This window comes from Marmota marmota, unplaced genomic scaffold (genome assembly GCF_001458135.2).
Source record: "Marmota marmota marmota unplaced genomic scaffold, marMar, whole genome shotgun sequence".
NCBI classification, from domain to species: Eukaryota; Metazoa; Chordata; class Mammalia; order Rodentia; family Sciuridae; genus Marmota; species Marmota marmota.
This window is the reverse complement of record NW_026000229.1, coordinates 28,854,956-28,880,832: the sequence shown is the minus strand read 5'-3', so window position 1 is coordinate 28,880,832 and position 25,877 is coordinate 28,854,956. Positions and strand designations below refer to the sequence as shown.

Sequence of the window (25,877 nt, the reverse complement as noted above, 5' to 3'; positions counted from 1 at the left end):
GGGGGAGGGGGGAGGAGGAGGAGGAAAAAAAAGCAAAAGTGCTCTGAAAGTTTAAAAGGTAGTCTGAAACTGTAGATAGCTTTGTGGCAGTACTTCACTGGTAGTTCTGGGTTAACTGTCTAATGAACACCTGCTAATTTCATGTGTAATTTAAAGATAACAATATATTAGCTTAAAATGGGGCCAATTTTTAACTGCTTAAGGAGATATACAATGCAAACATTGACAGTGACCACACTGGTGTTTTTGATATAAAAAGTGAGAGAAATAATGTGGGGAATCTGCCTTCTTACCCTATGCAAAAAGTCTTCTTTAAGGGGAAGATGTGAGACTCTTATGCTGGCCAGAACATGGAGAATTTTTTTCTGCTTTCTCTCCACTTTTATTTTTTTTAGCATTTTCTGCCAAATAGGTTTTTAAAGGGACAGTAACTGAGTGAAAAGATGAAAAATGGTAGGTTAGCCTGGAACATTTATTCTCTGGAGGGATGATTTTGAGGGTTGGAGAAATGAGTATCTTTAGGTAGATCTTAAGCACATAATATTTATAACTCACTTTTAAGATCATGTTTCCGTTTAATTATTATGTTTTATTTTTCCCTTGATAATATGTTTACAGTTTGAAAAGACAGTTATTTAAGCATTTAATTATTTTCACTGTTTTAGGAAGAAGAGAAATTAATCCAGCAGGAACTGAATAGTCTGAAAGCAACTGTTTCTGCTCCTACTACCACACTCGTAAGTTTTTATAGTCAGTGTCAAACATTTGAATTTGAAATCTGATCCACTATGGATGGATTCAATCTTGATATCTGACTGATATTTCTAAAATTTAATTTAATTATATCAAAATCAGTTATATATCGTAGCAAGTCAGACTAACTTAGGTTTTTTCATTGACTGGCTGCATTGGAAGAAGACTTGCCTGCCTATGTCAAGTCGGGACAAATGTAATGGTAATTGCGCAAGTACAACAATCTTCATAGGACTCCAGTACTTATCATATTGTATACTTGGAAAAGGCTAAGATATTATCATTTAACAATATCTTTGGACCTAAATTGATATATTACAAATCTTTCTTGTTTTTTTTTTTTTTTTTTGGTGGTACTGGGAATTTGAACCCAGGGCTTCATTCATGCTGAAGCTCATGCTCTACATTGAGCTGTATCTTCTGCTCTTACATTGGAGATCTTTAATTTTGATACTATACCTTTTGGAGTATAGGTTGGCTGACCAAGTAGAATAATTGTTTTCTTGCTATGAAACCTAGTATATGGCATATTAGTTAAATCAACTTCTAGTTGTTTTTAAACTTGGTTCTATATAATTTGATTTTTCAAACAGCATTCCTTTAGCAACTGTATTGGGGGCTTCTGAATATGAAGGCCACTGTGAGGCTATTTCCACATAGTTAGATTAAAATATAGGCTTTTGTTGTTATCATTATTATTACTATTTTTAATTGACATATAATGATTTTATAACTTTATGGGATATGGTATGATAATTCAGTGTTTGTATGTTATGTGTAATGCCAGGTTTTAAAAAATTTATTTATTTTTGTGGTGCCTCTCAAATGCTAGATAAGTGCTTTGCCACTGAGCTGAATATCCAGGCAGCCCTTGTTTCTTTTTAATGAGATTTTTTTTCCCAAACAACATTTATTCAGCAAATATTTAATGAGTGCCTTTTATGTTTAAGTCACTGTGGGGATGGATGTTTTCTCTCCCCTCAATAAAAATATCAAGATAATAATTTTGCATGAGCACATTAGATTTTCATTTTCTATAATTGGTATTACTGTATACAGTTTTTGTTGCTAAAAGATATAAACCTAGTGTTGGGTAGAACTTAAGATTAATAGGTAGAAGTTCAGGAGTCAGAATTTGGAGGGATGATAGTATAATGATGGCCATCCTGCTCTGGGCATACCTCAGAGTAGTCTGTTTCTAAGGTGATCATGTAGAGGTAGGATGACTGTTAGAGAAATTGTAAAGAGAATTCCTGCATTGGCAAATGTACTTTCTTCTCTAAATACAAGAAAATAGTAATGTAGGCAGTAATTTTGCTTAAATAAAGATCATTGTGACTTTAGGAAAACTGAGGTAAACCATTTGTGGTAAAGCTTACCTATAATCCCAGAGACTCTGGAAGCTGAGGCAGGAGAATTGCAAGTTTGAGGCCTTCTCAAAATAAAAAAATATAAATAAAAGGACTGGGGATGGGGATGTAGCTCAGTGATAAAGATCCTCTGGGTTCAGTCTCCAGTAACTAACAAACAAACAAACTGAGGTAATGTTACAAATTCAGAGTTAAAATTTAATGGCTTATGTTAATGCTTTCATTCCTAATTGATATAGAAGTCTTTGAAGAAGGACTTCTAGTATCATTTAAGTTTCTCTTAGTATTTAGTAGTCTTAATTAATATGTTAATTATCTTTTTCTGCTTTAAGTACAAGTGACCTATATTAAATCTCATTTTCCTAAGATTTTTTTATGGTTTCTCATTGAGCTCTTTATATACAAATGCAACCTACATATGGAATATTAAACATTACCATCCTTGCTTTAAAATATTTTACTGTTTCCTAAGCATTTTGTAACTTAGTAATCCTATAATATGCTAACTCTATTAATTTTTAGACATTAAAACAAATGGAAACATTTTGTATTTTATTTCTGATTAATTTTTGCTATATATATTTATTTTATTTTGTTTTTATTAGCTCTAATCATTTGCTGTAAATACTAGAAAGTAAATATTGTCATACTAATAAAACAAATGTGTAAATCTCTTAAAAATTTTGTTTATATTGTAAATAATTGAAAGACCCCGTTAAAAATTAAATATTGGAATGAGTATTAAATGCTTCTCAGTTCATAATAATTGTATATTTAAAAATACCTATAAAGTAGACTATTATAAATTATTTGTAGCATAATAATTCTGAAAAATGTTGGGGTGCAATTTGATTTTTTTTTTAATATCTTTATTTTATTTATTTATTTTTATGTGGAGTTGAGGATTGAACCCAGTGCCTCAGGCACGCAAGACAAGTGCTCTACCACTGAGCTGCAAACCCAGCCCTGCAATTTGATTTTTAAATATGAAAAATGTTTTCATTAGAAATTATTAACAATTTGTAATTTTTGAATGTTTTAACAAAGTATGTTAAAATTGACATGCTGCATTTTAGATGCCAAGTAAGATTATAGATGAAATTTTATCGAGGGACCACATGTATCACATTATAACTAAAGTTTACACTATTAGCACATAGAAATAGTGATAGTTGGCTTATTTTGTAGAATTACTACCAACAAAATATTTGAAATGATTTTGCTAAAATTGATACTATTGGTAATTAAGATGGGGTTCAAATTTGATATTAGGTGATCAATTTTTGATATATAATTATGTTTTCAGTGCCAGAATAGAAGGATTTTCCTTTTAAATGAGTAGAAAACACACACACACAAACTTAGAACATTCTATTTGGTTATATAGTGACTGGATATTTTGCATTTCAGAAAATGATGAAGGAATGTATGGTGAGACTTATATATTGTGAAATGCTTGGATATGATGCTTCTTTTGGCTATATACATGCAATCAAGTTGGCTCAACAAGGAAACCTCTTAGAAAAAAGAGTAGGTATGTATGCGTTTAAGATTTTCCTACTTTAATGATGTCCTTAAAGTTTCATCTACTATATAAAATGAATGATGGCAGGTATGTAGTATGTTTTTAGAATATTGCATTATAATTTCCAAAGCCTGAAAAGATAATATTTCAGAAATTCAAAGCCTATTAATGAAAATTGGTTTTCCTAATTCATAGAATTTTGAATAGTTACAGCATTTTGGTGATTAGATAACTAACTATATATATTTGTCAAATCTCATTGAGCTATAACTTAAAATCGGTGAATTTTCTTAAATGGGCGGATTTTTTTAAGGTAAATTATACCTTAAAAAAGCTTATTTGAAGAACTTTGTCTAATCTTATCAGTTTAATGGTTAGAAACGTTTCTTTATAAAATCAAAAACTTAAATTGACTAGAATAATTTTAAATATCCTGTTCTCACTTTCACAAATGTTAGCTATGAGGATTAGAGGTATCTTTTAAAAAGTTTTGTCCCTGTTGTCATCCTGTAGGGCTTTTAGGAAAAATTCTCTCAATGACTTCAGTCTTCCATTTCATAAAGGCTCAATTTTATATCAGCTGAGCTACAAACTCAGCCCTGTAATTTGATTTTTAAATATGAAAAATGTTTTCATTAGAAATTATTAACAATTTGTAATTTTTGAATGTTTTAACAAAGTATATTAAAATTGACATGCTGCATTTTAGATGCCAAGTAAGATTATGGATGAAGGGACATGTTAGCATAGGGATGCGTTGTTTGGACTTCGGAGCCCTTTTTATTTTTGAGACAGGGTCTCACTAAGTTACTGAGACTGGCCTTGAACTTGGGATCCTCCTTCTTCAGCCTCCTGAGTCCCTGGGATTATAGGCATGCACCACTGTGCCCATGCCTTCTTCATAAGTTATATTCACCTGTGCTATCGGATGATGGTGAGGGCGTGATAGATGTCTGGGTTTACAGATTCTGAGATCGTATGCACAAAATGTTCCATTTGTTGAACCCCATTTCACTCCCACTACTTTTTTATCTTATAGATTTGTTGTGTTCTTTTCTTCAACTAGAATGTCCTCTGACATCCTGTTTCTCCCTTTTCATATTCCAAATCAAGTTTTAACAGTTCTAAGATCACCCAGGTGGCTCCTATAGTCTGTTACCTTATGGTGTTGTCTTTTCATATATGAATGTCTTAGCTTCTGAACTAATTAGAAGCTTTCTAAAGGCAGGACTTTGTTTGTTATTAAAGTAGTCTTTATTAGTAATTTACTTTTCTTAAAATTTTGATTTTTTTTAAACATATGAAAGTGGAATTTTATTCTACTAGTGTTTTATTTCACATGGACTTGCAGAACCCTTCTTGTCACATTCAGGATCACCCTACACTTTGAAAATTCACCTCAATAAGAGTTTTATATGTCTCAAGTCTTTTTAAATGATGTCACTCTTGTATTTGGAGTGTTTTTTTTTTTTTTTTCCCCTAAGAAGGAAAAGATAAAAAAGGAACTTTCAACAATTGTTGAGCGTTTGGGGAAAATGAAAACCAACTTCATTTTTTTTCATTTTAAGGAGAACCATGTTAGATGTGAATACATTTGGAAATGTCCAAAATTTAGCTATAAGAAGAGACAGTGATGGAGATTACAGGCAGAAGTCTGGTATTTCTTTGCCTCCTCTTCTTCTGATTTTCTGTTTTGCTTCTCTGCCCTCATAATTTTTTTTTTAAACTCTTCAAGTTTTAATTCTCCTTTATTCCCTTTGCATGTTATTTCACAGCACTTTAAAAAAAATATGATATCCTTCTTAGAGGTAGCTATTTTTTTGTTAAGGACTCTGGAAAACAGATCCAAAGAAATAAACCCTTAATTGTGAACTTTTGGCTTGAGTGGCAAAGATGTTATGAGTAGAAAGTCTTCTTAGAGGTTGTCTACTTATAAAATTTATTCAGTATTCATAGAATAGATATGATAGGTGTCCATTGTATGTTAGGTGCTGCAGTCAGACATATGTATTTTTTTCCATTTTGAGAATCCCTTGCAGTGGTAGAGTGGAGGATAGAGACAAACATAGAAATTAGTAGTTACATTATGATGTCATAATTGCCTTCATGAAGGGATGCCACACATTGTACTCATGTAGTCAGGCATAAGAACAATTATGAAAACCTCAATTTCCTTGGTTTCTGAGACTTAGAGGAGAATGTGCTTATTAGATTTCATATGAGCATTCTGTAAAGAAATCACTTAGAACCTGTTTAAATATTGCATGGCTAGAGTTTAGTTAGAATTAGATTTGGTCCTGCCAATTTCCTTTGGCTTCCTCTGGCATGAAGATGGGCTTTATACTTGCTCTTCTTTGTTATTTGTCTGACTTCCATATTAGCACAGGCAGGAAATTTTGAAAATAATGAATAAATGTTGGATAGTTGGTATAATTATTTTGTGCAGCTATTGCTACATTCTGCTTTTTAGATTTCATTTTCAAATTTTATTTAAAATTTTTTCTTTTTTGTTGCTGGGTCTTGTGCATTCTCTATCACTGAGCTGTACCCCTAGCCTCTAATTTTTTTTCTGTTCATTTATTTTAAATTGGTGAATTATAATTGTACATAAACATGGGATTCACTTTCTATGTTAATGCATGCACGTAGCACAGTTTGGTTGATTTCATGCCCTAATACTTTCCCTTTTCTTCCCCTTCTTCCTCCCTCTCTATTCTCTTCCTCTACTTTCATGTCTGTTCTTAAACTATATAGAGCATTATACAGCATTGCATAATTAAGACTTTTTAAAAGTGTATAATCAAATAATACTCACTTTCATCTCTAGCCCCACTACCCAGTTTGTACCGTACTCTCAAAGGTGACTATTTTCTTCTTTTTTTCCCCACATTTTTATTAGTGAATTATAGTTGTACATAATAATGGAATTTGTTGTTACATATTCAATATAACAATGTAATTTGGCCAATATCCATCCCCAGCGCTTCCCCCTTTCTCCCTACTTCCAACCCTTGGTCTCTTTCCTCTACTGATTTCTTCCTTTGGTTTTCATGAAATATGCACCCACTTTTATTTTCCTTTTCCCTCTCTAGCTTCTGCATGGGAGAGAAAACATATGACCCTTGACCTTCTAAATTTGATTTATTTTGCTTAATGTGATGGTTTCTGGTTCCACCCATTTTCCTATATAAATGGCATAATTTCATTTTTCTTTTTTTATTTTATTATTTTTTATTTCTTACATACATGACAATAGTGGAATGCATTACAATCATAATTATACATTCACAACACCATTTTTCGTTAGCTCTGTATATAAAGTATGTTCACTCCAAATTATGCCATTATACATGAGCTGTCGTCGTCGTCGTCGTCGTCTTCTTCTTCTTCTTCTTCTTCTTCTTCTTCTTCTTCTTCTTTTTGCATTACAATTCTTAATACACCTTTATACCAGAATTTATCATATCTCTGATTGTATATAAGGTATGTTGACACCAAATTCACATCTTCATACGTGTATTTTGTATAATGATGAGGGTCTCCTTCCACCATCCATGCTATTCCCCTTCTCCTTTCTTTTCCCTCCCACCCATATTCCCTATCTAGAGGTAATCTTCCTCCCTTGCCCTCCCTCCCAACCCCATTTTGAGTCACCCCCCCCCTTATATCAGAGAAGACATTCGGCATTTGTTTTTTGGGGATTGACTAACTTCACTTAGCTTTATCTTCTCTAATGCCATCCATTTCCCTGAAAATGCCATGATCTTATTCTTTTTTATTGCTGAGTAATATTCCATTGTGTATAAATGCCACATTTTTTTTTTAAATCCATTCATCCACTGAAGGACGTCTAGGTTGGCTCCACAGTTTAGCTATTGTGAATCAGTGCTATAAACATTGATGTGGCTGTGTCCCTGTAGTATGCTGTTTTTAGGTCCTTTGGATATAGTCCGAGAAGAGGAATAGCTGAGTCAAATGGTGGTTCCATTCCCAGCTTTTCAAGGAATCTCCATACTGCTTTCCAAATTGGCTGCACCAATTTGCAGTCCCACCAGCAGTGTATGAGTGTACCTTTTTCCCCCGCATCCTCGCCACTATTTTCATTAATATATGATTAATCTTTCTATTGTTTCTTTTTTTTTAATATTTATTTTTTAGGTGTAAATGCGCACAACACAATGCGTTTATTTTTATGTGGTGCTGAGGATTGAACCCGGGTCCCGCCCATGCTAGGAGAGCGCTCTACCACTGAGCCACAATCCCAGCCCCTCCATTGTTTCTTTTAGGAAAAAAAAAAAAAACCAGACACTCAACTGTTACAAAAGGCAGCATGTTACATACACTGTCTCTCATACAAAAGAGCATATTATATGGGTTATTCTATACTATAGTTTTTAAAAATTTTGATGGTTTATCATCTGTTTAAATGTTTTTTTAATTGATGCATTTATACTTTATTTTGATGTTGTCATACTTTTATATAGTTGCATAATTTTCATTGGGTGGACATTCCATATTTTTTTCAATTTGGTCCCTCTTGGACACATGGATTGTTTTTGACTTTTACTTATAAATGATGTTGCAGTAGATAATATTATACATGTATTATTTCGTAATTATGAAAGCTTATCTTAAATGAGATCTCAGAGTCATTTTTGCTGAGATTCATGATCTTTAGGAAAATATTTTCTTGCCAGTGAGAGAGCATATATCCATAGGCATCAGATACTCTTAGTGTATACTATTGAATGAAAATATTTTTTTTTAAAGATAGGATTTAAACCTTCTGTAAATCTTCACTCTAGTACTGTTGCCTCATCTATTCTCCTGGGATTGAACTGATTCAATTTTTAAGTTATATTTTGAGACAGGGTCTCACTAAGTTGCCCAGGCTGGCCTTGAGCTGTTTGTTCATCCTCCTGTCTTAGCCTCCTGAGTCCCTGGGGATTACAGGTGTATGCTGCTTTACCTCATCATCCTGGGATTTCTAAGGCCAGCTTTGGTGTTTTCTCTGGTGGAGAATGCCTTCCTGTGATTCAAGTGAATAGTGTTGAATAAATAAATTTTAGTATCTATTAAGTCAGACATCTATTAAGTGCCTTATCTTTTGAGATAGTATTTATCTTCATTTTAAATGAGAAACATAAGGCTTGGAAAGGTCAAGTCATTTGTTCAAGGTCATAGAACAAAATGGTGGAGCCAGAATGTGAACCTAAATTTCTGAGTCAAAGTCTTATATTAATATTATTATTTTATAACTCAATCTTAGTCATATCAAATTTACTTCATAATCATAGCTATTATTGTTTGCTTTAAAATTTTTTTCATTTTATGAGATACATAGTATTTTCCCCTGTTTTTTTTTAATTAAATTTTTTTTTTTTTAGTTGTAGATGGCACAAAATATTAATTTATTTATTTTTATGTGGTGCTGAGGATCGAACCCAGTGCCTCACACGTGGAAAGCAAGCGCTCTACCACTGAGGTATACCCCTGTTCTTTGATTGTTTAAAAAGTTAGGATATTCTTTGTAATGGATAGAATCAAGGTTTTCTTGAGATGATCTTTGGAGTTTTGGGCCTTCATATGGGTGACTTGTGAACAAGTGAGTTCTCAGCATCTCATAAGAATTAATCTCTGTTTTAAGTGCTCTCTGGGGTTTTCCTAATCTGTTTTAGTATCTATTAAGTCAGTACTAATCTGGTACAGTTTTTTTTTTTTTTTTTTGTCTTTCTCTCTTATGATTGTGAGAGAAATAACTCTGCTTCTCTGTCAGTGAAGATGTTACTATCAGTCATGATGCTGCTTCTTGGCTGTGAGAACAGTTTCTCCTGTTGCACAACAGAGACAGTATTGATCCTAGATAATGATGGAATAATATTAGATTCTCTAATGACATGTTTGAAAGAGTTGAATAAAAAACAATGGTAACACATAGAGAGGCAGTACACATTGTTTGACTCTGACTTTTTGGGTTTGAATCATGTCTACACCATATAATAGCTGTAGGCCTTAGGAAATTACCTCTTTTTTGGTCTCATTGTTATATTGGCGTAAGAATAATACCTACCCTTTATAGTGTTGATTCAATAATTAAATAAGGTTTTTTTTAAAGTACTTGACCCAGAGTTAACTGTCTAATAATGTTATTGTCAACATGAAAGGTGACACAGAAAATGGCATGAATTATGTGGATTCCAGGTATACGACATTTGTTATGCTATTAATGTATTTCCTCAATCCTAAAATATACTTTTTAATGTTTTAATAATATTAAAATAGAAATGCTTATTTCAGCCAATGAATACATCTAATGTGGTAGACAGTGTTTCTTTCCTTTGCAGTTATTATTCATTTAACAGTGTGTTTTTAATAAGGTATTGTGTGTGTGACTGAATATATGATTTACATTATGTGGGCTGATATTAGGTGGCTTATTCAGTAATGCAAATAACCAGTAACTCACTAATAATTGCAATAATTATTTGTTTTTGAATAATTATATATGTGGCTATAAGATAGAGAATGTTTTGATTGATAGTATAGAAATTTCATAAGAGACATAGAAGGCATATTTTAATGTTATTTAAATGCTTTAAGTTGGCACTCATCTGTGAAATATGTAATTTTTTTTTTTTTTTTTTGGTACCAGGGATTGAACCTAGGGGCACTTTACCATTGAACCATATCCCCATCTCTATTTATTTATTTATTTATTTATTTTTAATTTTGAGAGGTCTTGCTAAGTTAATAGGTAAGTTGCTGAGGCTGGCTTTGTACTTGCCATCCTCCTGCCTCAGCATCCTGAGCTGCTGGGATTATAGGCATGTGTCACATGCCTGGTGAAATATGTATTTTGAAAAACTTCAGGATGAAGAATACCTGAAATCTTTGTTACTGAAGTGTTTTAACCTCATATTTTCAGTTTGTTTTTATGTTTACCTCTAACTGATTATTTGACTAAAACTTGGAATTTAGTATTGTTTTGTTTAATTTCTTGGGGAAAATTTTCTTGGGAAAAAATTTTTTTTTATAGGTAGTAATTAGACCTTTCCTTTTAATTTTTATGTAGGTTATTTGGCTGTTTCTTTATTTCTACATGAAAACCATGAACTGTTGCTTCTCCTTGTGAATACAGTAGTAAAGGTACCGTATTGTATATTGGTTAATATGAAGTGTTCAGTTATTCCTGCTGGCACCTGATGTTTCTCCTCAATTATATTGAGTTAAATAATTTTGGAAAATAGGAGGGCTTAGAAAGATAATTTAGATTAGTTTCTGCATTTGTAAAGTGGGGATAAATAATAGAACTTATAATGTTGTAAGGATTAAGGGAAACACTGAAGTACTAGCTGCTGCTGTTGCATCTGCTTTTGTTGTTTGTATTATTATTTCATTTTGAAATGCACTTTTGGAATTATAATCCAGATTGCTAGACTCCTAGACAGAAGCACTTTCCATGCTACTATTTTTTCTCTTTAGGTTCAATCTAAAGGGATATAGATACAAGTGTCTTTATAGGATATAGATATAACTGTCTTTAAAATCCAAAAAGTCATTTTAAATGGCAGTAGAATATATTGGGTAACTGAATTGTACAGATAAAAACACAGTTTAATCTACCCTCATAAAATTTTGTTCTAAGCTTCTAATTAAAATTAATAATGAAATATAATTGAATTGTTGAGCTTTTTCCTTTTGTGTCCATTTTGATATGTGAGAGTGTGTTTATGTGAGGAATTTTCTGAATTTTAAGTCATATACTAAAGTTGGAGTAGCTTAAATTTTTTCTTTAAAAAATATATTTTGAAATTCTGTTAGAATGATTTATATACCTTGTGCATAAGTAAATATAGAGGAACATATTTATTTTATTGTATAAATTTTAGAATTTTGCAATTGTAGTAATTGCATAGAATTATTTCCTTTTAACTTTGTACTAATTATTAAATGAGAAAAATTCATAAAATGTTCTGTTACTGGTTTGGAAAAGTTTTCAATCTATAATAAAGGTGACTAGTTTGACCAGTATCAGAACAGAAATAGTTTCCTTTTGTATCAGCTGCTTTTTTGCTGTCTTTATCTACTGACAATAAAGGCATAAGAAATAAATAGGGTTATGCCTATAAAATTACATAAGTCTGAATGTACAAATTAATTATAAATCAGGAGAAAATTACTAAGTATATAGGACCATTTCAGTGTTGAGTTAGCATCCCTAGTTTCAGAATTTATATTGAATATTTTCTTTGCTTAATAATTATGCTAGGACTTACAGAGCACTAACCTGGTAGAAGTATGTATGGCACTTACTATCGTCAGCCAGATTTTCCCTCGAGAAATGATTCCAGCTGTTCTTCCATTAATAGAAGATAAACTTCAGCATTCCAAGTAAGTAAATTCTTTGGGCATAGACGTCTACACCTTTTAGCTTATATTTTATACTCTAAAAATGTTATTATAATGTAAACAGAGTGCTAGTAGAATAGAGAATATTCTTTGGCAGGTGTAACACAGAAGTCTCCAATAGAATTATCATATTTTTTATGTGTGTTTAGAAGAATGTTCTGTAGCTTTCTGAAGTTAAATTGAGAGACAGTAAGCCTTGGTATCAGGAGTCCTTTGCTTTTTCCCCAATTCTACGTTGTCTTATTTTTCCCTTGGCTACATGGAGTTGGCAAAGTTCCTTAGTTCTCATATAGTTGTTTTGAATATAGAGTGAAATAATAGAAAACATTTGAAAATAGTTCCAGTGCTATGAATACAAAGCTTCAGTGTATTTTTTCCCTTATTTAAAACTTTAGTGTATTGGAAAGATGCTTTTTATATCAAAATCACAATGTTCAAATTCTGATTTACAGCAGGATATATCCAAATAAACATTACTTGTAGTATTTTGGTAATCTGCTTTTATAAGATTCCTTCACTCTATTTTTTTTAAAAAAATTATATATATATTTTTAGTTGTATATGGATCTATATATGGTGCTGAGAATTGAACTCAGTGCCCCACACTTGCTGGGCAAGTACTTTATCACTAAGTCACAGCCCCAGTCCAAGATTCCTTCAGTTTCTACTCACTTTTTCACCACACTTAACTCATTTTTTAAATCACTTTTTCACCACACTTAACTCATTTTTTAAATCACTTTTTCACCACACTTACAGTTTGTTTTGACTAAGCTCCTTAACTTCAAAATCTTTAAAGTAAGTAAAAAGGGCTGGGTGCTGTGACCCTTGCCTATAATCCTAGAGACTTGGGAGGCTGAAACAGGAGCATTCCAAGTTTGAGGCCAGCTTTAGCATTGCAAGGCCCCTTGGCAACTTAATGAAACCCTGTCTCAAAATGAAAAAGTCTGGGAGTATAGCTCAGTGTTAAAGTGCCCTTGGGTTCATTTCCCAGTGCTACTAAAAAAATAAAATAAAAATAAAATTAGAGAAAAGTTTGCAGTCATTTTCCTTCTTTCTTTGTGATTACAGTATTTGATTTCCACTCTCTCTCTCTCTCTCTCTCTTTTTTTTTTTTTTTTTTNTCCACTCTCTCTCTCTCTCTCTCTCTTTTTTTTTTTTTTTTGTAATACTAGGGTTTGTATCCAGTGCATGTTAGGTAAGTTGTCTGCTGCTGAGATAATCTCCAGCTGTATACACATACACTTTTCTTTTGATACTGGGAATTGAACCCAGGGACACTTAACCATTGAACCACATCCCCAGCCCTTTTTATTTATTTATTTATTTTTGAGACAGGGTCTTACTAGCTAAGTTGCTTAGGGCCTTGCTAAGTTGCTAAGGCTGGCTTTTGAACTTGTTATCCTCCTGGTTCAGCCTCCCAAGTTGCTAGAATTACAGGCACGCACTACCTTGCCCGGTGATACACATACATTCTTTTTTTTTAGTATTTTTATAAAAATTTAATTACTTTTTTTACACAAATGGAGCACAGCTTTTCATTTTTCTGGTTGTACATGATTATATTCTTGATGAAGATTTTTTGTTACTCATACAACGTTTATTTCCTATGCTTTAAGTCAATGTTTTTAATGTTCTAAGATAGTAAAAATGTCTTATATTTTATATTATTTAGGAAATCTTGGATTATTAATCTTCCAGCTAAAATGATACTATTCACTAATAACTATAGAATAACATCAGAAGGTTTTCAGACTTTTTAATTATGTTTTATATATTAAGTTTGTTTAGGAAGAAAAAGGGTGATTATGGGCATTTGGTTGTTGGAAGTAAAATATAGGTTGATTTGATTGTAGCAGCTGTTATTTGTGTAATTTTTTTCTTTTCGCCACCACTCTTTTGTGGTGACCATACTTATTGACCATTTTTTTGGAAATCATTCTATGAATTAAAAGGCCACTTGTCAATATTTTCCTTATTGCTTCCCATCTAGTTTAATTTCACATCCTGGCTAAAGTTTAGACTTTTTAAAACTCTATTTCTGCAGTTTATGGCTATACCTAACTCTGTGCTAAGCAGTGAAGAGTTAAAGAATATGGAATAGAACTATGGGTAAGCCAGTAGATGTCACAGAGGTGTGAGACAGGCTTGGGCTCAACTTTTAAATCCCTTCCTGTATTTCAATATACCAATCCCAGATCCAAGTCTCTTGATGTCTTGTGTTAGTACTACCACTTAGGGCCAGCCTTAGGGATTCTTGAGCCTTTTCAGAATTTATAATTCTTTTCCCTCACCTTGTTTACCTAATCTCTGCCAGAATTAATATTGGATAATATCGATTGGCAATATATTTGTATATAGCTTGCAGTTACCAAAGTATTAAACTAATGGCAAATATGTTGCTAATCTGCTTTTTTTCTTTTTAATGTGAGAAGAATTTATGTGACATAGTTTGCTTAGGTAGATAATGAGTTGTTTATTAAGTAGAATGTAGCAGATGCTGGATGACCACTTGTTAGGAATCTTGCATGCCTGTAATCCCAGCAGTTTAGGAGGCTGAGGCAGGAGGATCGTGAGTTCATAGCCAGCTTCAGCAATTTAATGATGCCCTAAGCAACTCAGCGAGACCCTGTCTCTAAATAAAATATAAAAAAGGGCTGGGGATGTGGCTCAGTGGTTGTGTGCCCCTGGGTTCCATCCCCAGTACCAAAAAAAAAGAAGACATTCTTCAGTGGAACATCAGGGATTGCATTGAATAATCTCTATGATTTTAGGTAATATAAATATATGTTAAGGAACACTTGAAATGTAAGTTCTTCATTTTTGACATGTTTGCTGTTACTGTGATCACTGGTAGTGTAGTCTACAAATATGAGATATGTATAAATAGACATGAGAATAACAAGTAATATATTTCATTGGAAACTATGTCAAGAATATAAGATAAAGAGCTGAGTGCGGTAGTGTCCATCTATAATCCCAGTTATAGCTACTTGGCTAAGGCAGGAGGACTATGAGCAATGTAGGGAGACCTGTCTGAAATAACAAAAATTGAAAGAAAAGAGGGGCTTTGGGGATGTAACTTGGTGATAAAGTGCTTGCCTAGTATGCATGATGCCCTGAATTTGGTCTCCAGAGTATTTGGGGTAGGCTTGCCCATGATTTTAAAAAAAAAATTTAATATTAATGAAGAGATTTTAATATTACTGACTGAAATTACCTATTACTGATTTAAACTTAACATTGGCTGTTTTCTCAATTTCTAAAGATAAGGGTTTTAAAAATGAAATCAGGGAACTTAGAAATTTTTCTTATTTTAACTGATTTCAAAAGTAATACATGCATCTTATTAAAAAGTTCCATAACTAGAAACTTTTTTAACATGGACAGTTAAAGTCTTTTCAGGTCTTAACTCCTAGAGATAATTACTTTTTACAGTTTGTCATATTAGAATAAGGACATTAATAATAAATGTATCATTCTGTATTTTTTTTTAGATTAAGGTAATGGCTGACATTTTGAAATCATCTGGCACATAATATTTTCAACTAAGAGCCTGATGATTCAGATTATCTTGTTTAGATTTTATTTTTTTATCCATAGGGAGATTATACGAAGAAAAGCTGTTCTGGCATTATACAAATTCTATCTCATTGCTCCTAATCAAGTACAACATATCCACATTAAGTTTCGGAAGGCACTTTGTGACAGAGATGTTGGGGTCATGGCTGCTTCTTTGCACATATACCTTAGGATGATTAAGGTAAGTTGGAAATTTCAGTAAGTACTGAGAAAAATGTAATTGTAGAATTAAAAGAGGAGTCAGATGTTTCAGCAAAATGCTTGATTAACATTTTAGGCTATTATTGACTTTTTAATAGTGAGTTTTACAAGTTGTTGGTAACATGAGTTGTAGGCACATTATAGAATTGGACTTTTTAAAATGCCTACAATTTTTTCATTTTCCTGAAGAAATATGGAAAAATGATAGCTATGGAAAGTGATTTGAATTTCCAGATTTATGGTTTTTCAAGCAGTGGTTCTTTTTTATATAGCCTCAAGGGCTATATAACAGTTTTTAGAAATGAGGAAGCCAGTGTGGGTTGTGTCAGGTATAGACTACAGTGTTGACTGTGTCATCAGATGAGGAAAGAGGGTTGAATGGTATGGTAAGAAATTTTTGTAAATGATGATGATGGGTTTATACTAATTCTTTCTCATTGTATTGCCTGAAATGTTTTGTGTTCAAAATCACATATCTTTGTGAGAGATTTCACAAGCACCTACAACAACAAAATGAAATATGCTGTTGAATTCACTCAAAATTATGGAACCAAAGCTTGTCTTTTATGCATTATATTCCAAAATAGTATGGTGTAAATAGATGCTTGGTACTAGACATATTTGATATTAAATCTTCTCTTCCTTCTAACTAAAATTTGAAAGAGCTGTATTTCCCTTCCAAAATTTGTCCTTGATATCTAATAAAAATTACAATGAAGAATCTAATGTTCATTTTAAATAGTGTTTATTTAATTTGACCAGTCCAAGAGATTAGTCAGATAATCAAGGCACTCTCATTCAGAAATAGAAGTATGTTTATTACTATGTGGCTAATTAAATTTTTGATCGACAGCTCACTGCTATTGGGGGCTTTGAACATTTAAATAGTCTTGGCTTTGCTCTTCTATGAGAGTGAAGTCTTTTGTACAGAGCTGAAAGCTTGCAGATAGGCCTTATTTTTCATACAAAATAGTGGTATTACTGCCCCTTTTCAGTATGCCTTTTTTTTTTTTTTTTTACTTTTTATTGCTAGTATTGGCTAATAAGAGGATTCTATTGAAAGACATAATTTTAAGAACTTTGAAATGTGATTAAACTATGTGTAGGAAAAATTAGAGAGTGTGGAGCTTTTCTGGGGATGATTTAACTTTGAATCAGGTAGCCAGAGGAATTTCACTGTGGAAGAAATTATATATGCACTCTTTCATTAAGTGTGAACATAAGCTTCTAAGTGTGCATGTTTAAGTTAGGTTCCAGATGGCATTTCAACTAGGTCTGTTTTATATTTGATAAGACTTTATTATTAACAGAAAGTTGCTTTTTTTGGGTATAGGAGAATTCATCTGGATATAAAGACTTGACTGGGAGTTTTGTAACTATTTTAAAGCAAGTAGTTGGAGGAAAGCTCCCAGTAGATTTCAATTACCACAGTGTACCAGCACCATGGTTACAAATTCAGCTCTTGAGAATACTGGGACTTCTAGGAAAAGACGATCAAAGGTAAACTTCTAAGTAAGTTATTTAATGATCTTATACCATATGATAATCTTAGGCTTTTTAGTCATCTAGAGGCTTCATGATAAATCAGATTCTGATACTTTTTGCTTTGATTTCTAATAGTTAATAAACCAGTGAAAGAAGTAAATAAATTCTTTCAAGTTGCTGATGTAGTCCTGGTACTCAGCTTATCCAAATACTCCCTATTGTGAAAGGTAACTGGGTGTAGGCTTCCATGCAAAGCTTTCTTTCTTTTTTTATTTTTATTTTTTAAAATATTTACTGTTTAGTTTTTTTAGGTGGACACAATATCTTTATTTTATTTTTATGTGGTGCTGAGGATAGAACCCAGAGCCTCACACATGCCAGGTGAGCGCGCTACCACTTGAGCCACATTCCCAACCTCTTTATATATATATATATATTTAGTTGTAGATAGACACAATATCTTTATTTTACTTATTTATTTTTATGTGGTGCTAAGGATCGAACCTAGTGCCTCATGCATGCAAGGGAAGCACTCTACCACTGAGCTACAGACTCAGCCTGTAAGCTTTCTTAATTTTTCTAGTAGAGGTTGCAAAACTTTGCAAAGGACCAGGCAATATTTTAGACTATGTGTGCCATATGTTTTGCAGCTACTCCATTTTGCTGTTAACAGTGTGAAAGCAGCCACGGAGAGTACCTAAATGAATGAGCATGACTGTGTTCCAAGAAAATATGGATTTTAAAACGTAAATTTTATATAGTCTTTACATCATAAAATATTATCCTTCTGATTTTTTCCCCAACCATTAAAAAAATGTAAGAACTATTCTTAGTGTACAGCCATTAAAAAACAGGTGTTTTGCCAGATGAGGCCTGTGGGCTGTAGTTTGCCAACTTTTGCTCTAGTTGGATGTGAGAGCCTCACTTTTTAAATTCATATTTTGAATCATTTTTTTCAGCCAGTGACATATGTCAAAGTTTTTATGGCTATCTTTCCAACTATATGTATTTTTAGTAACTTTAAATTTTGCCATACTTTTTTTTTTGGTACTGGGGATTGAACCCAGGGGCACTTAACCACTGAGCCACATCCCCAGCCCTTTTTATTTATTTTAATTAATTAATTAATTAATTAATTGTTTTTTGGTGGTGCTGGGGATTGAACCTAGGGCCTTGTATATGTGAGGCAAGCACTATACCAACTGAACTATATATCCCAGCCCTATTTATTTTAATTTTGAGACAGGGTTAAGTTGCTTAGGGCCTGGCTAAGTGACGAGGCTGATTTTGAACTTTTGATCCTCCCTCCTGCCTCAGCCTCCTGAGCTGCTGGGAATATAGGTGTGCCCCACCATGCCCTGCTACCATACTTTTAAAATTTACAAACTTTCTAAGTTTCAAGAATAGTACTGGGTACAAGGAGGTCCCTTATACCCTGTTCTTAGATCAGTAGTTATTTATATTTGCTTTATTATTCTCTTTCTTTGGGTACATATTATTTTTATTTTTAAAATTTTTTTCTGAGTTGTTCAAGGCAGTTTGATTACATTTTAGTATTTTTTTTTTTTTTTTTAAGGTACTGGGGATTGAACTCAAGGGCACTGAACCATGGAGCCATATCCCCAGCCCTCTTTTGTGTTTTATTTAGAAATAGGGTCTCACTGAGTTGCTTGGCGCCTTGCCATTGCTGAAGCTGTCTTTGAATTTGTGATCCTCCTATCTCAGCCTCCCAAGCCACTGGGATTACAGGCATGCACCACGGCGCCTGGCTACATTTTAGTTTTTTTGAGAGCATTATATTTTATTGGTATAAAAGAAACTTATGCCATCATATATTGTTAGGAGGCATTTAATGAATTTATTTACTAATTCCTTAAGTCATTATCTTCTTTTCTTCATGGATGAAGATTGGTAATACCTGTTGTTGTGGAACGTTTGTATAATAAAATGAGAGATTTTAGAATATGGTTCTAGATTCTTATTATTGGATATTTATATGTTAAGACAGAATGAAAATACATGTACTTAAAATTAAATTTTATAGCTCTGTATTTGGAATGAGAAGACAAATTTTTGAAGGAAAATGTAAAATATTCATGATATCTAATATATATAGCCCTAGGTTACTTTGATATTTCTTTGTTTTATAGTTTGGTTTCTCAGCAAGACCACTGTATGTAACATGTGCTTGCTGTTTTTTGCCCCCATTAGTGTTTTTCTAATTTGTAAAACATACAAAAATACCAGCTCAGAGGCAATAGTTTTCACATTGGTCTCTTGGCAAGAACTTTTCTCCTGGAGACTTGGTGTCAGAGTGCTAGGATTTCATAGGCATTGCATTTTAATTTATTTTTAATAATCTGTCTCAACTCAGTTATGGTTACTGTAATCAATAATCACAGAGAAACGTGAGTGGTACAAATCTGTTAATTTCAAAAAATATTTCTTTATTTTTAATATAAATGAAAGTTAAAAATTTTCTCACTAGAGAACCTTATTGCTGTTAAGGGAAAGACTAGTATTTGGATATTTTAAAAATGACAAACTGATTAAAAAACAGATAATAGACTATCTAGAATTATCTGGATATGTCAGGTATTACTATAGAAATTTAAAACAGGTGGAAATATTTTGTTGCAAAGGAAATGTAAAAGATAATGTGTTTGATCAAATAACCTGGTTTGTCAACATAGAATAGGTGAGGAAAGAGTTGATTGACTTATACATATATCTCTTCATTGACTTATTAGTCAACTTTGATAAAGTGTAAGTTCTACTCATGAAAAGAGCAAATGAAATCTTTTGGAAGTGAAATTTGTATAACTTCACCATAAAATGAATTTCTTTCACTTCTCTTCTGTAGATCCTCAGTTTTAAAGAGAGAAGTTTGAAAAACTATGTTTTATTGGTTTAGAATACTATAATTCTACTGCAAATAAAATGTCTTTTAAACAGGACAAGTGAATTAATGTATGATGTTCTTGATGAATCCTTACGAAGAGCTGAGTTAAATCACAATGTCACTTATGGTAGGTAATGTATGTATATGTTATTTTAATGACTAATGGTGTTTTTTTATACTATAGCTAAATCTGTGATTAATAAACCATAAATTCCAGTAAAATTTTTTGCATTACTTTTATGGTACTTCTTTGGGTTTAAATAAGTAATAAATTTTACTTATTTATTTAAAATAAAAAATAAAATTTTCTTATTTAAATAAGTAAATAGCAATAATTTGAAATCTTGGCATTTTCTAAATATGGACCTGAATTCATTATACTTTGTGTTTTCATTGAAAACATTAATCAAATATCTAATTGATTGCAGGGATAACTATAAGTCTGTTGCATGTTTTGTGAAAGTTTATATTTGAAGAAAGTTTTTAAGTAGTCAATTACTTGTCAAGTAATTAAATTTCTGTTATTTGTCAGGTCCCATACAAGGTGCTTGGAATACAGCCGTGAATAAAATAGTATTATCATGGGGCTTACAGACTACATAGATGGGAATGGAAAGGTGTTGTAAAATGTTACAGGAGAGACTTACTTGGTATTCTGGTAGAATGTAGCAGCTAGTCTTGACAAGTAGGAGAATAGGAAGGTTTTCCTGAAAAGTGGTGCTTAAGAAGACATCTGAAGGATGAGTAGGATATAGATAAAAATACGTAGCTGTAGAGTAATAATGTTATTTTGTGATGAGGCAATAAATGTTATATTTGACTTCAAAAGGTAAGTTGGAGGAGAAGGGTAGACAACTGAGAAAGTAACCAAGAAACATTCAGCCAGAGAGAGGAACTATTCTTTTTTGACCCGTCTGTGAAAGATCAGTGAAGAAATTTAGATTCTTGTAGCTGTTTAAAAATGGAAAAAAAAAACTGTTTAAATTTTGTGTGCTTTAGAGGAGATCAGTAGAAGGGGCACTGAGAGATAATATCTGAAATGAGAATATATTTTTAATCTGGTAAAATAAAGTTGTTTCTCTGCATCTAGAAGGGATTGATTCCAGGACTCCCCACCCATGGCCCACTTACCCCAGCCCCAACCCCAACCCCAGCTGAGCTTCCTGGATGCTAAAGTCCATTACCTAAAGTGGCATGGTGTTTGTAGGTGACTTTTGCGCATGTTCCCACATACTTTAAATCATCTCTAAATTACCTATAATACCTAATAGAATGTAAATGCTATGTAAATAGTTGTTATACTATATTGTTTGGGGAATAATGGCAAAAAAAAAACCCCTTATATGTTCAGTACAGATTCAGATTTTTATTTTCAAATGTTTTTGATCTGCAGCTGGTTGAATCTGTAGATGTAGAACTCATAGATGTGGAACATGTGGGTACAGAGGACTTACTGTACCATGAAGTAGCAGGTTAGCAGCATTACTTGTGAGGCAGGAGGATTGTGAGTTTAAAGCCATCCTCAGCAAAAGCAAGGTGCTAAGCAACTCAGTGAGACCCTGTTTCTAAATAAAATACAAAATAGGGCTGGGGATGTGGCTTAGTGGTCAAGTGCCCCTGAAATCAATCCCTGGTACCCTCTCCACCCCCTGAGAAAAAGTTGTTTGACAAGTATTATAAGGAGAAAGGATTCTGAGACTAATTCAGAAAAATAATGAATATGATAGTGAATTGGAATAGTTGTATATGTGTGTGTGTATTGTTTTTTTTCCCCCCGGTTCTGGGAATTGAACCCAGGGCATTTTACTACTGAGCTACATTCCCTGTCCTTTTTATTTTATTTTATTTTATTTTTTATTTGATGCAAGGTCTTGTTAAGTTAAACAGGCTGATCTTAAAGTTGAGATCCCTTTGCCCCACTTTCCCTAGTAGGTGGGATTATAGGCCTGTGCCACTGCCCTTGGTTGGAATAGTAAATTTTGAAGGAGAGATTTATATTTTGTGTGTACAAATGGTAATTAAGGCAATATGAGTACTTTATTTGTTTGTTCAACCTGTATTTATTTGAAGACCTGTGCAATTAAAATTTGAAATTTGTTTTAAACAAGATATAGATTGAGGAGAGAGTTGTTGGGACTAAGTCTTCCTCTGTGTTAGGTGTAGGAGATAAAGGAAGAATACGGAAGACACAGTTCTCCCCTTATGAGTGCACGTTATAATGAATTGATGATGTTATCTAGGTTCTAGCTATACAGTAAGAATAAGGGGATGCAGATGAGGATGACCCTTACTGAGGCAGATGGTTCAGTCAAGAGGTGTCAGAAGATTCAACAAAGGGTCAGCTTCTTTCCAGCCAGCTGAAGTAAATGGAAATGTTTTGCCTGTGATGTAATCAGTGTCCAGGATAGGGTTTGAAAGACTCTTAAAGACTTTTGTTTAAAAGTTAGTTTAGAGGGCTGGGGTTGGAGCTCAGTGGTAGCGCACTTGCCTGGAATGTGTGAGGCAATGGGTTTGATTCTCAGCACCACATACAAATAAATAAAGGTCTATCAACAACTAAAAAAAAAAAAAAGATTAGTTTAGACTCTGCTTTTTTTTTTTGGCAGAAAGTTTAAAAAAAAAATATATATATATATATACATAATTGACATTTCAGTTTTAATTTTTTTATTTTTTGAATAGGTAATATATGCACATGGTTCAAAATTCAAAAGATACAAAAGGGTATACAATGAACAGTAAGTCTCTTTCCTACCCTTATCATCCACCACCCAGTTCCCCTTCCTGGAGATAATTACTATTATCTATTCCTTTTGACTTGGAGAATACTGTATACCTGAGGAAATATTTTTTATTGTTCTCCACTAGGACCCTTTTGTTTCTATTGCTTGGTCCAACACCAACAATTTTTATATTTATAGGTTGTTGGTTCAGTGTTTAACCTTCCCACCAAGACCTTAGAGTTTCTGTTGTTTTATTTTCTTTAGCTTTTCATTGTTATGTTTCCCCCATATTTGTATTGATAGTTTATACTTACATTGATTGCATCATTGGTAGAGTATTATCTAATAATCTAATTTAAGTATTGTTTTTTAAAAAATGTGATTTTTAAATTATAAGCTTCATAAGGCAGGGATTATGTCTGTCTAATTGACCAGCATATTCCAGTATTTGGCACTGGGTTAATCAATGATTAATATGCTTTATTTAGAGGAAGAGAAAGTTAATTACTTATCTAATTGGGTTTCAGTTTCAGTACTTTCTAAACTATATTTTTATAGGAGTTCCATCATTATAACTTATCTTAGTATCAAATCAAGAAATAAAGTATATCAAAGACATTTATTGGGTATCTGCTGTGTGCCAGGCATTGTATAAAGTGGTATAGAAGATATGAAGAGGTATAAGCTGTAGTTTTTTTTTTAAGGAATTTATGGTATAATGGAAAAGATAGCTTATTCATGAAAGTATATACCAGTATTAGGCAGAAAGTGAAGGGGTGATACAGGGAATAAATATTATAGCAGTTCATAGGTGGTAGAGATCACTATGGGCTTGAGGGCAAAGATGAACATTAGTAGATTTGGTAGGATCCTGAAAAGTTGGTGGGATTTAGATAGGCAAAAGGGAGGTTGAAGGGACTTCTAGGCAGAGGGACATTTGAGAAGGTATAGAACTGGGGATGTTTAATACTGTTTCAGAGAACAGCATTCTGAATGATGACCGTGGTGGGGAGCAGTGGAAAGCCGATATTGTGAAGTTCCTCTCATGGCAGCCAAATAAGTTTGGACTTATAAATCTGGAGCTATGAGAAATTTGGGGGCAGAGTGATGCTGAAATGAGAATGGCATTTTTAGGAAACTTGTAATTTGGGAGAAATATATAAAATGCAGCATAAGGGACAGAGCCATCAAAAGTAGATATTAAGCACTTTCCCCTGTTTTTTTTCCCCACTGACTTTACCTGAAAACCTGGATATTAATAATGTAAGAAAAATATGACTCAGGAAGATGGAGAAAAAATGTCAGGCTCGTTGGGAACCTTGAGGCACAAGGAAAGACACAGTGTTGAATATTCTGGGTTTTCTTTTTGCTTCAATAACTCTACTGGGTACTGGAGAGCCAGCAATCTGGAAATACCAATAAACACAGGAAAAAATCCCAAACAACCAAGAAGAAAAGGCCAAAACTAGCAAGACAGAAAACTTGCTGACAATAAATGTTCTATTCTAGCCAAGTATTACACAGAAAAAAGTGACTACCAACCAGTGAAAGTCAAGTGGAGACCCAAGATTTCCATTCTCACCAGTTAGAATGAGGTACCCCAACCTCCGACTCTCCCTATTAGGTAGTGGTAGAGGAACCCTAGAAGGAAGCTAGAATTTTACTCCTGTTAGGCAGGGATTAAGGCCCCAATCTCCTGCATTTTGAGTGGAAGCAGTATGGGAATGCTGGATTTCATATCCACCTGGTACTCTGTCTGCTGGGGTTGTGTTAAAAGAAGCCTGATGGAGTCAGGGCTTTCACCACTGATCATTGACAATGAGGTTAACCCCCTCTCAGTATTAGTGGAGTCCTTATTGGGAGTAATAATGAGGGACCCCTTCTTCTCACAGGCAGGTGATATGAGCAGATAACCCTCTTACCCAGCATGACAAAGAGTATCTCCCTCTCCACATGTCAAAGGAGGCAGAGTGGAGAACTTGGACTTCCACTCATGTTGGGCAGTTCCTCACTCTCCCCTGCCGGAATGGTATTAGTAGATAGAGATTTAAAGTGAAAGTGCAGTCCAGTCTGAAGGATAAGGTACCAGAAAAACTTCAAATTTTGTCTGAATATAATCCAACCCAAAATATAAATGATAAAATTAGTGTTGTGAATGTTAGAACATTATTTTTAATTTAGTAAATTTTACTTGGTATTTGAATTAGGACCTGGGTTACTACTGAAGAGTAAACAAAGTTCTATGATGTGTTTTTAAGTTTAGAAATCCTTAGAAGCACATTCATTTTTTAACCACTGCAAAGAGGAGATAGCAAGTAGCTGCTCTTTCAATTATGGACTTAGCTGTAGGTGGGAAATAATTTAAAAGTCCATTGAATTGATTTTCAACCCAATTATGCCTGGGGAGACTAATAATATCTATAATTTTTGAACTGTTAATTTTTCCTAGCATCTCAGAAATCTTATGAGCATCTCTATATATAAGAGTTTGGATTTTAGGTAGGTAATGACATGTTTTAGTTAGTAAAACATATTTGATACTAGGAGAGTTCTCAGTAGCAGGTGACTGCAAAGAAAAATTTGTTAGTTATAATGGAAAACAGATTATTGTCATTTTTAACCTTACTTAGGGCTGCCATGACAGTTCAGGGTTTGGCAATTTTTAATTTTTTTTAAACACGGGAGACTAGGACAGTAAATATTTCAGGCAGGTCACATAGGTTTCTATTGTATATTCTTTTTGGGTTTTCTTTTTATACAATATCTTAAAAATATGTAAATAATTTTAGTTCATAGGCTTATAAAAATAGACTGAAGGCTGAATTGTGTACGTTTGCCCATTCCTGACTTAGGTAGTTAGTGGATTAATCAAAGTGCTCTTTGTCTATTTTATTTAGTTCACAAAATCAAAGTCACCCCCCCCCCCC

At 33.1% G+C, this 25,877-nt stretch overlaps 1 protein-coding gene across 5 annotated transcripts in view; it reads left to right on the top strand.

Annotated features, from left to right (window-relative positions):
* The window catches only part of Ap4e1 (adaptor related protein complex 4 subunit epsilon 1), a 77,810-nt gene that overhangs the window by 1,672 nt on the left and 50,261 nt on the right, over nt 1-25,877 (top strand). For 4 of the 5 annotated variants that reach the window (XR_007343933.1, XR_007343932.1, XM_048793562.1 and 1 more), the window contains exons 2-8: nt 666-737; nt 3,534-3,657; nt 10,721-10,794; nt 11,918-12,039; nt 15,661-15,820; nt 17,174-17,340; nt 20,281-20,354. Coding sequence is in view for 3 of the 5 variants with exons in the window: in XM_048793562.1 (XP_048649519.1) it covers nt 666-737; nt 3,534-3,657; nt 10,721-10,794; nt 11,918-12,039; nt 15,661-15,820; nt 17,174-17,340; nt 20,281-20,354 (793 nt within the window). In the remaining 2 variants the exon portion in view is untranslated. Of the gene's footprint in view, nt 1-665; nt 738-3,533; nt 3,658-9,081; nt 9,134-10,720; nt 10,795-11,917; nt 12,040-15,660; nt 15,821-17,173; nt 17,341-20,280; nt 20,355-25,877 lie in introns of those variants that run through there. The other variant, XM_048793563.1, reaches the window with a different exon arrangement.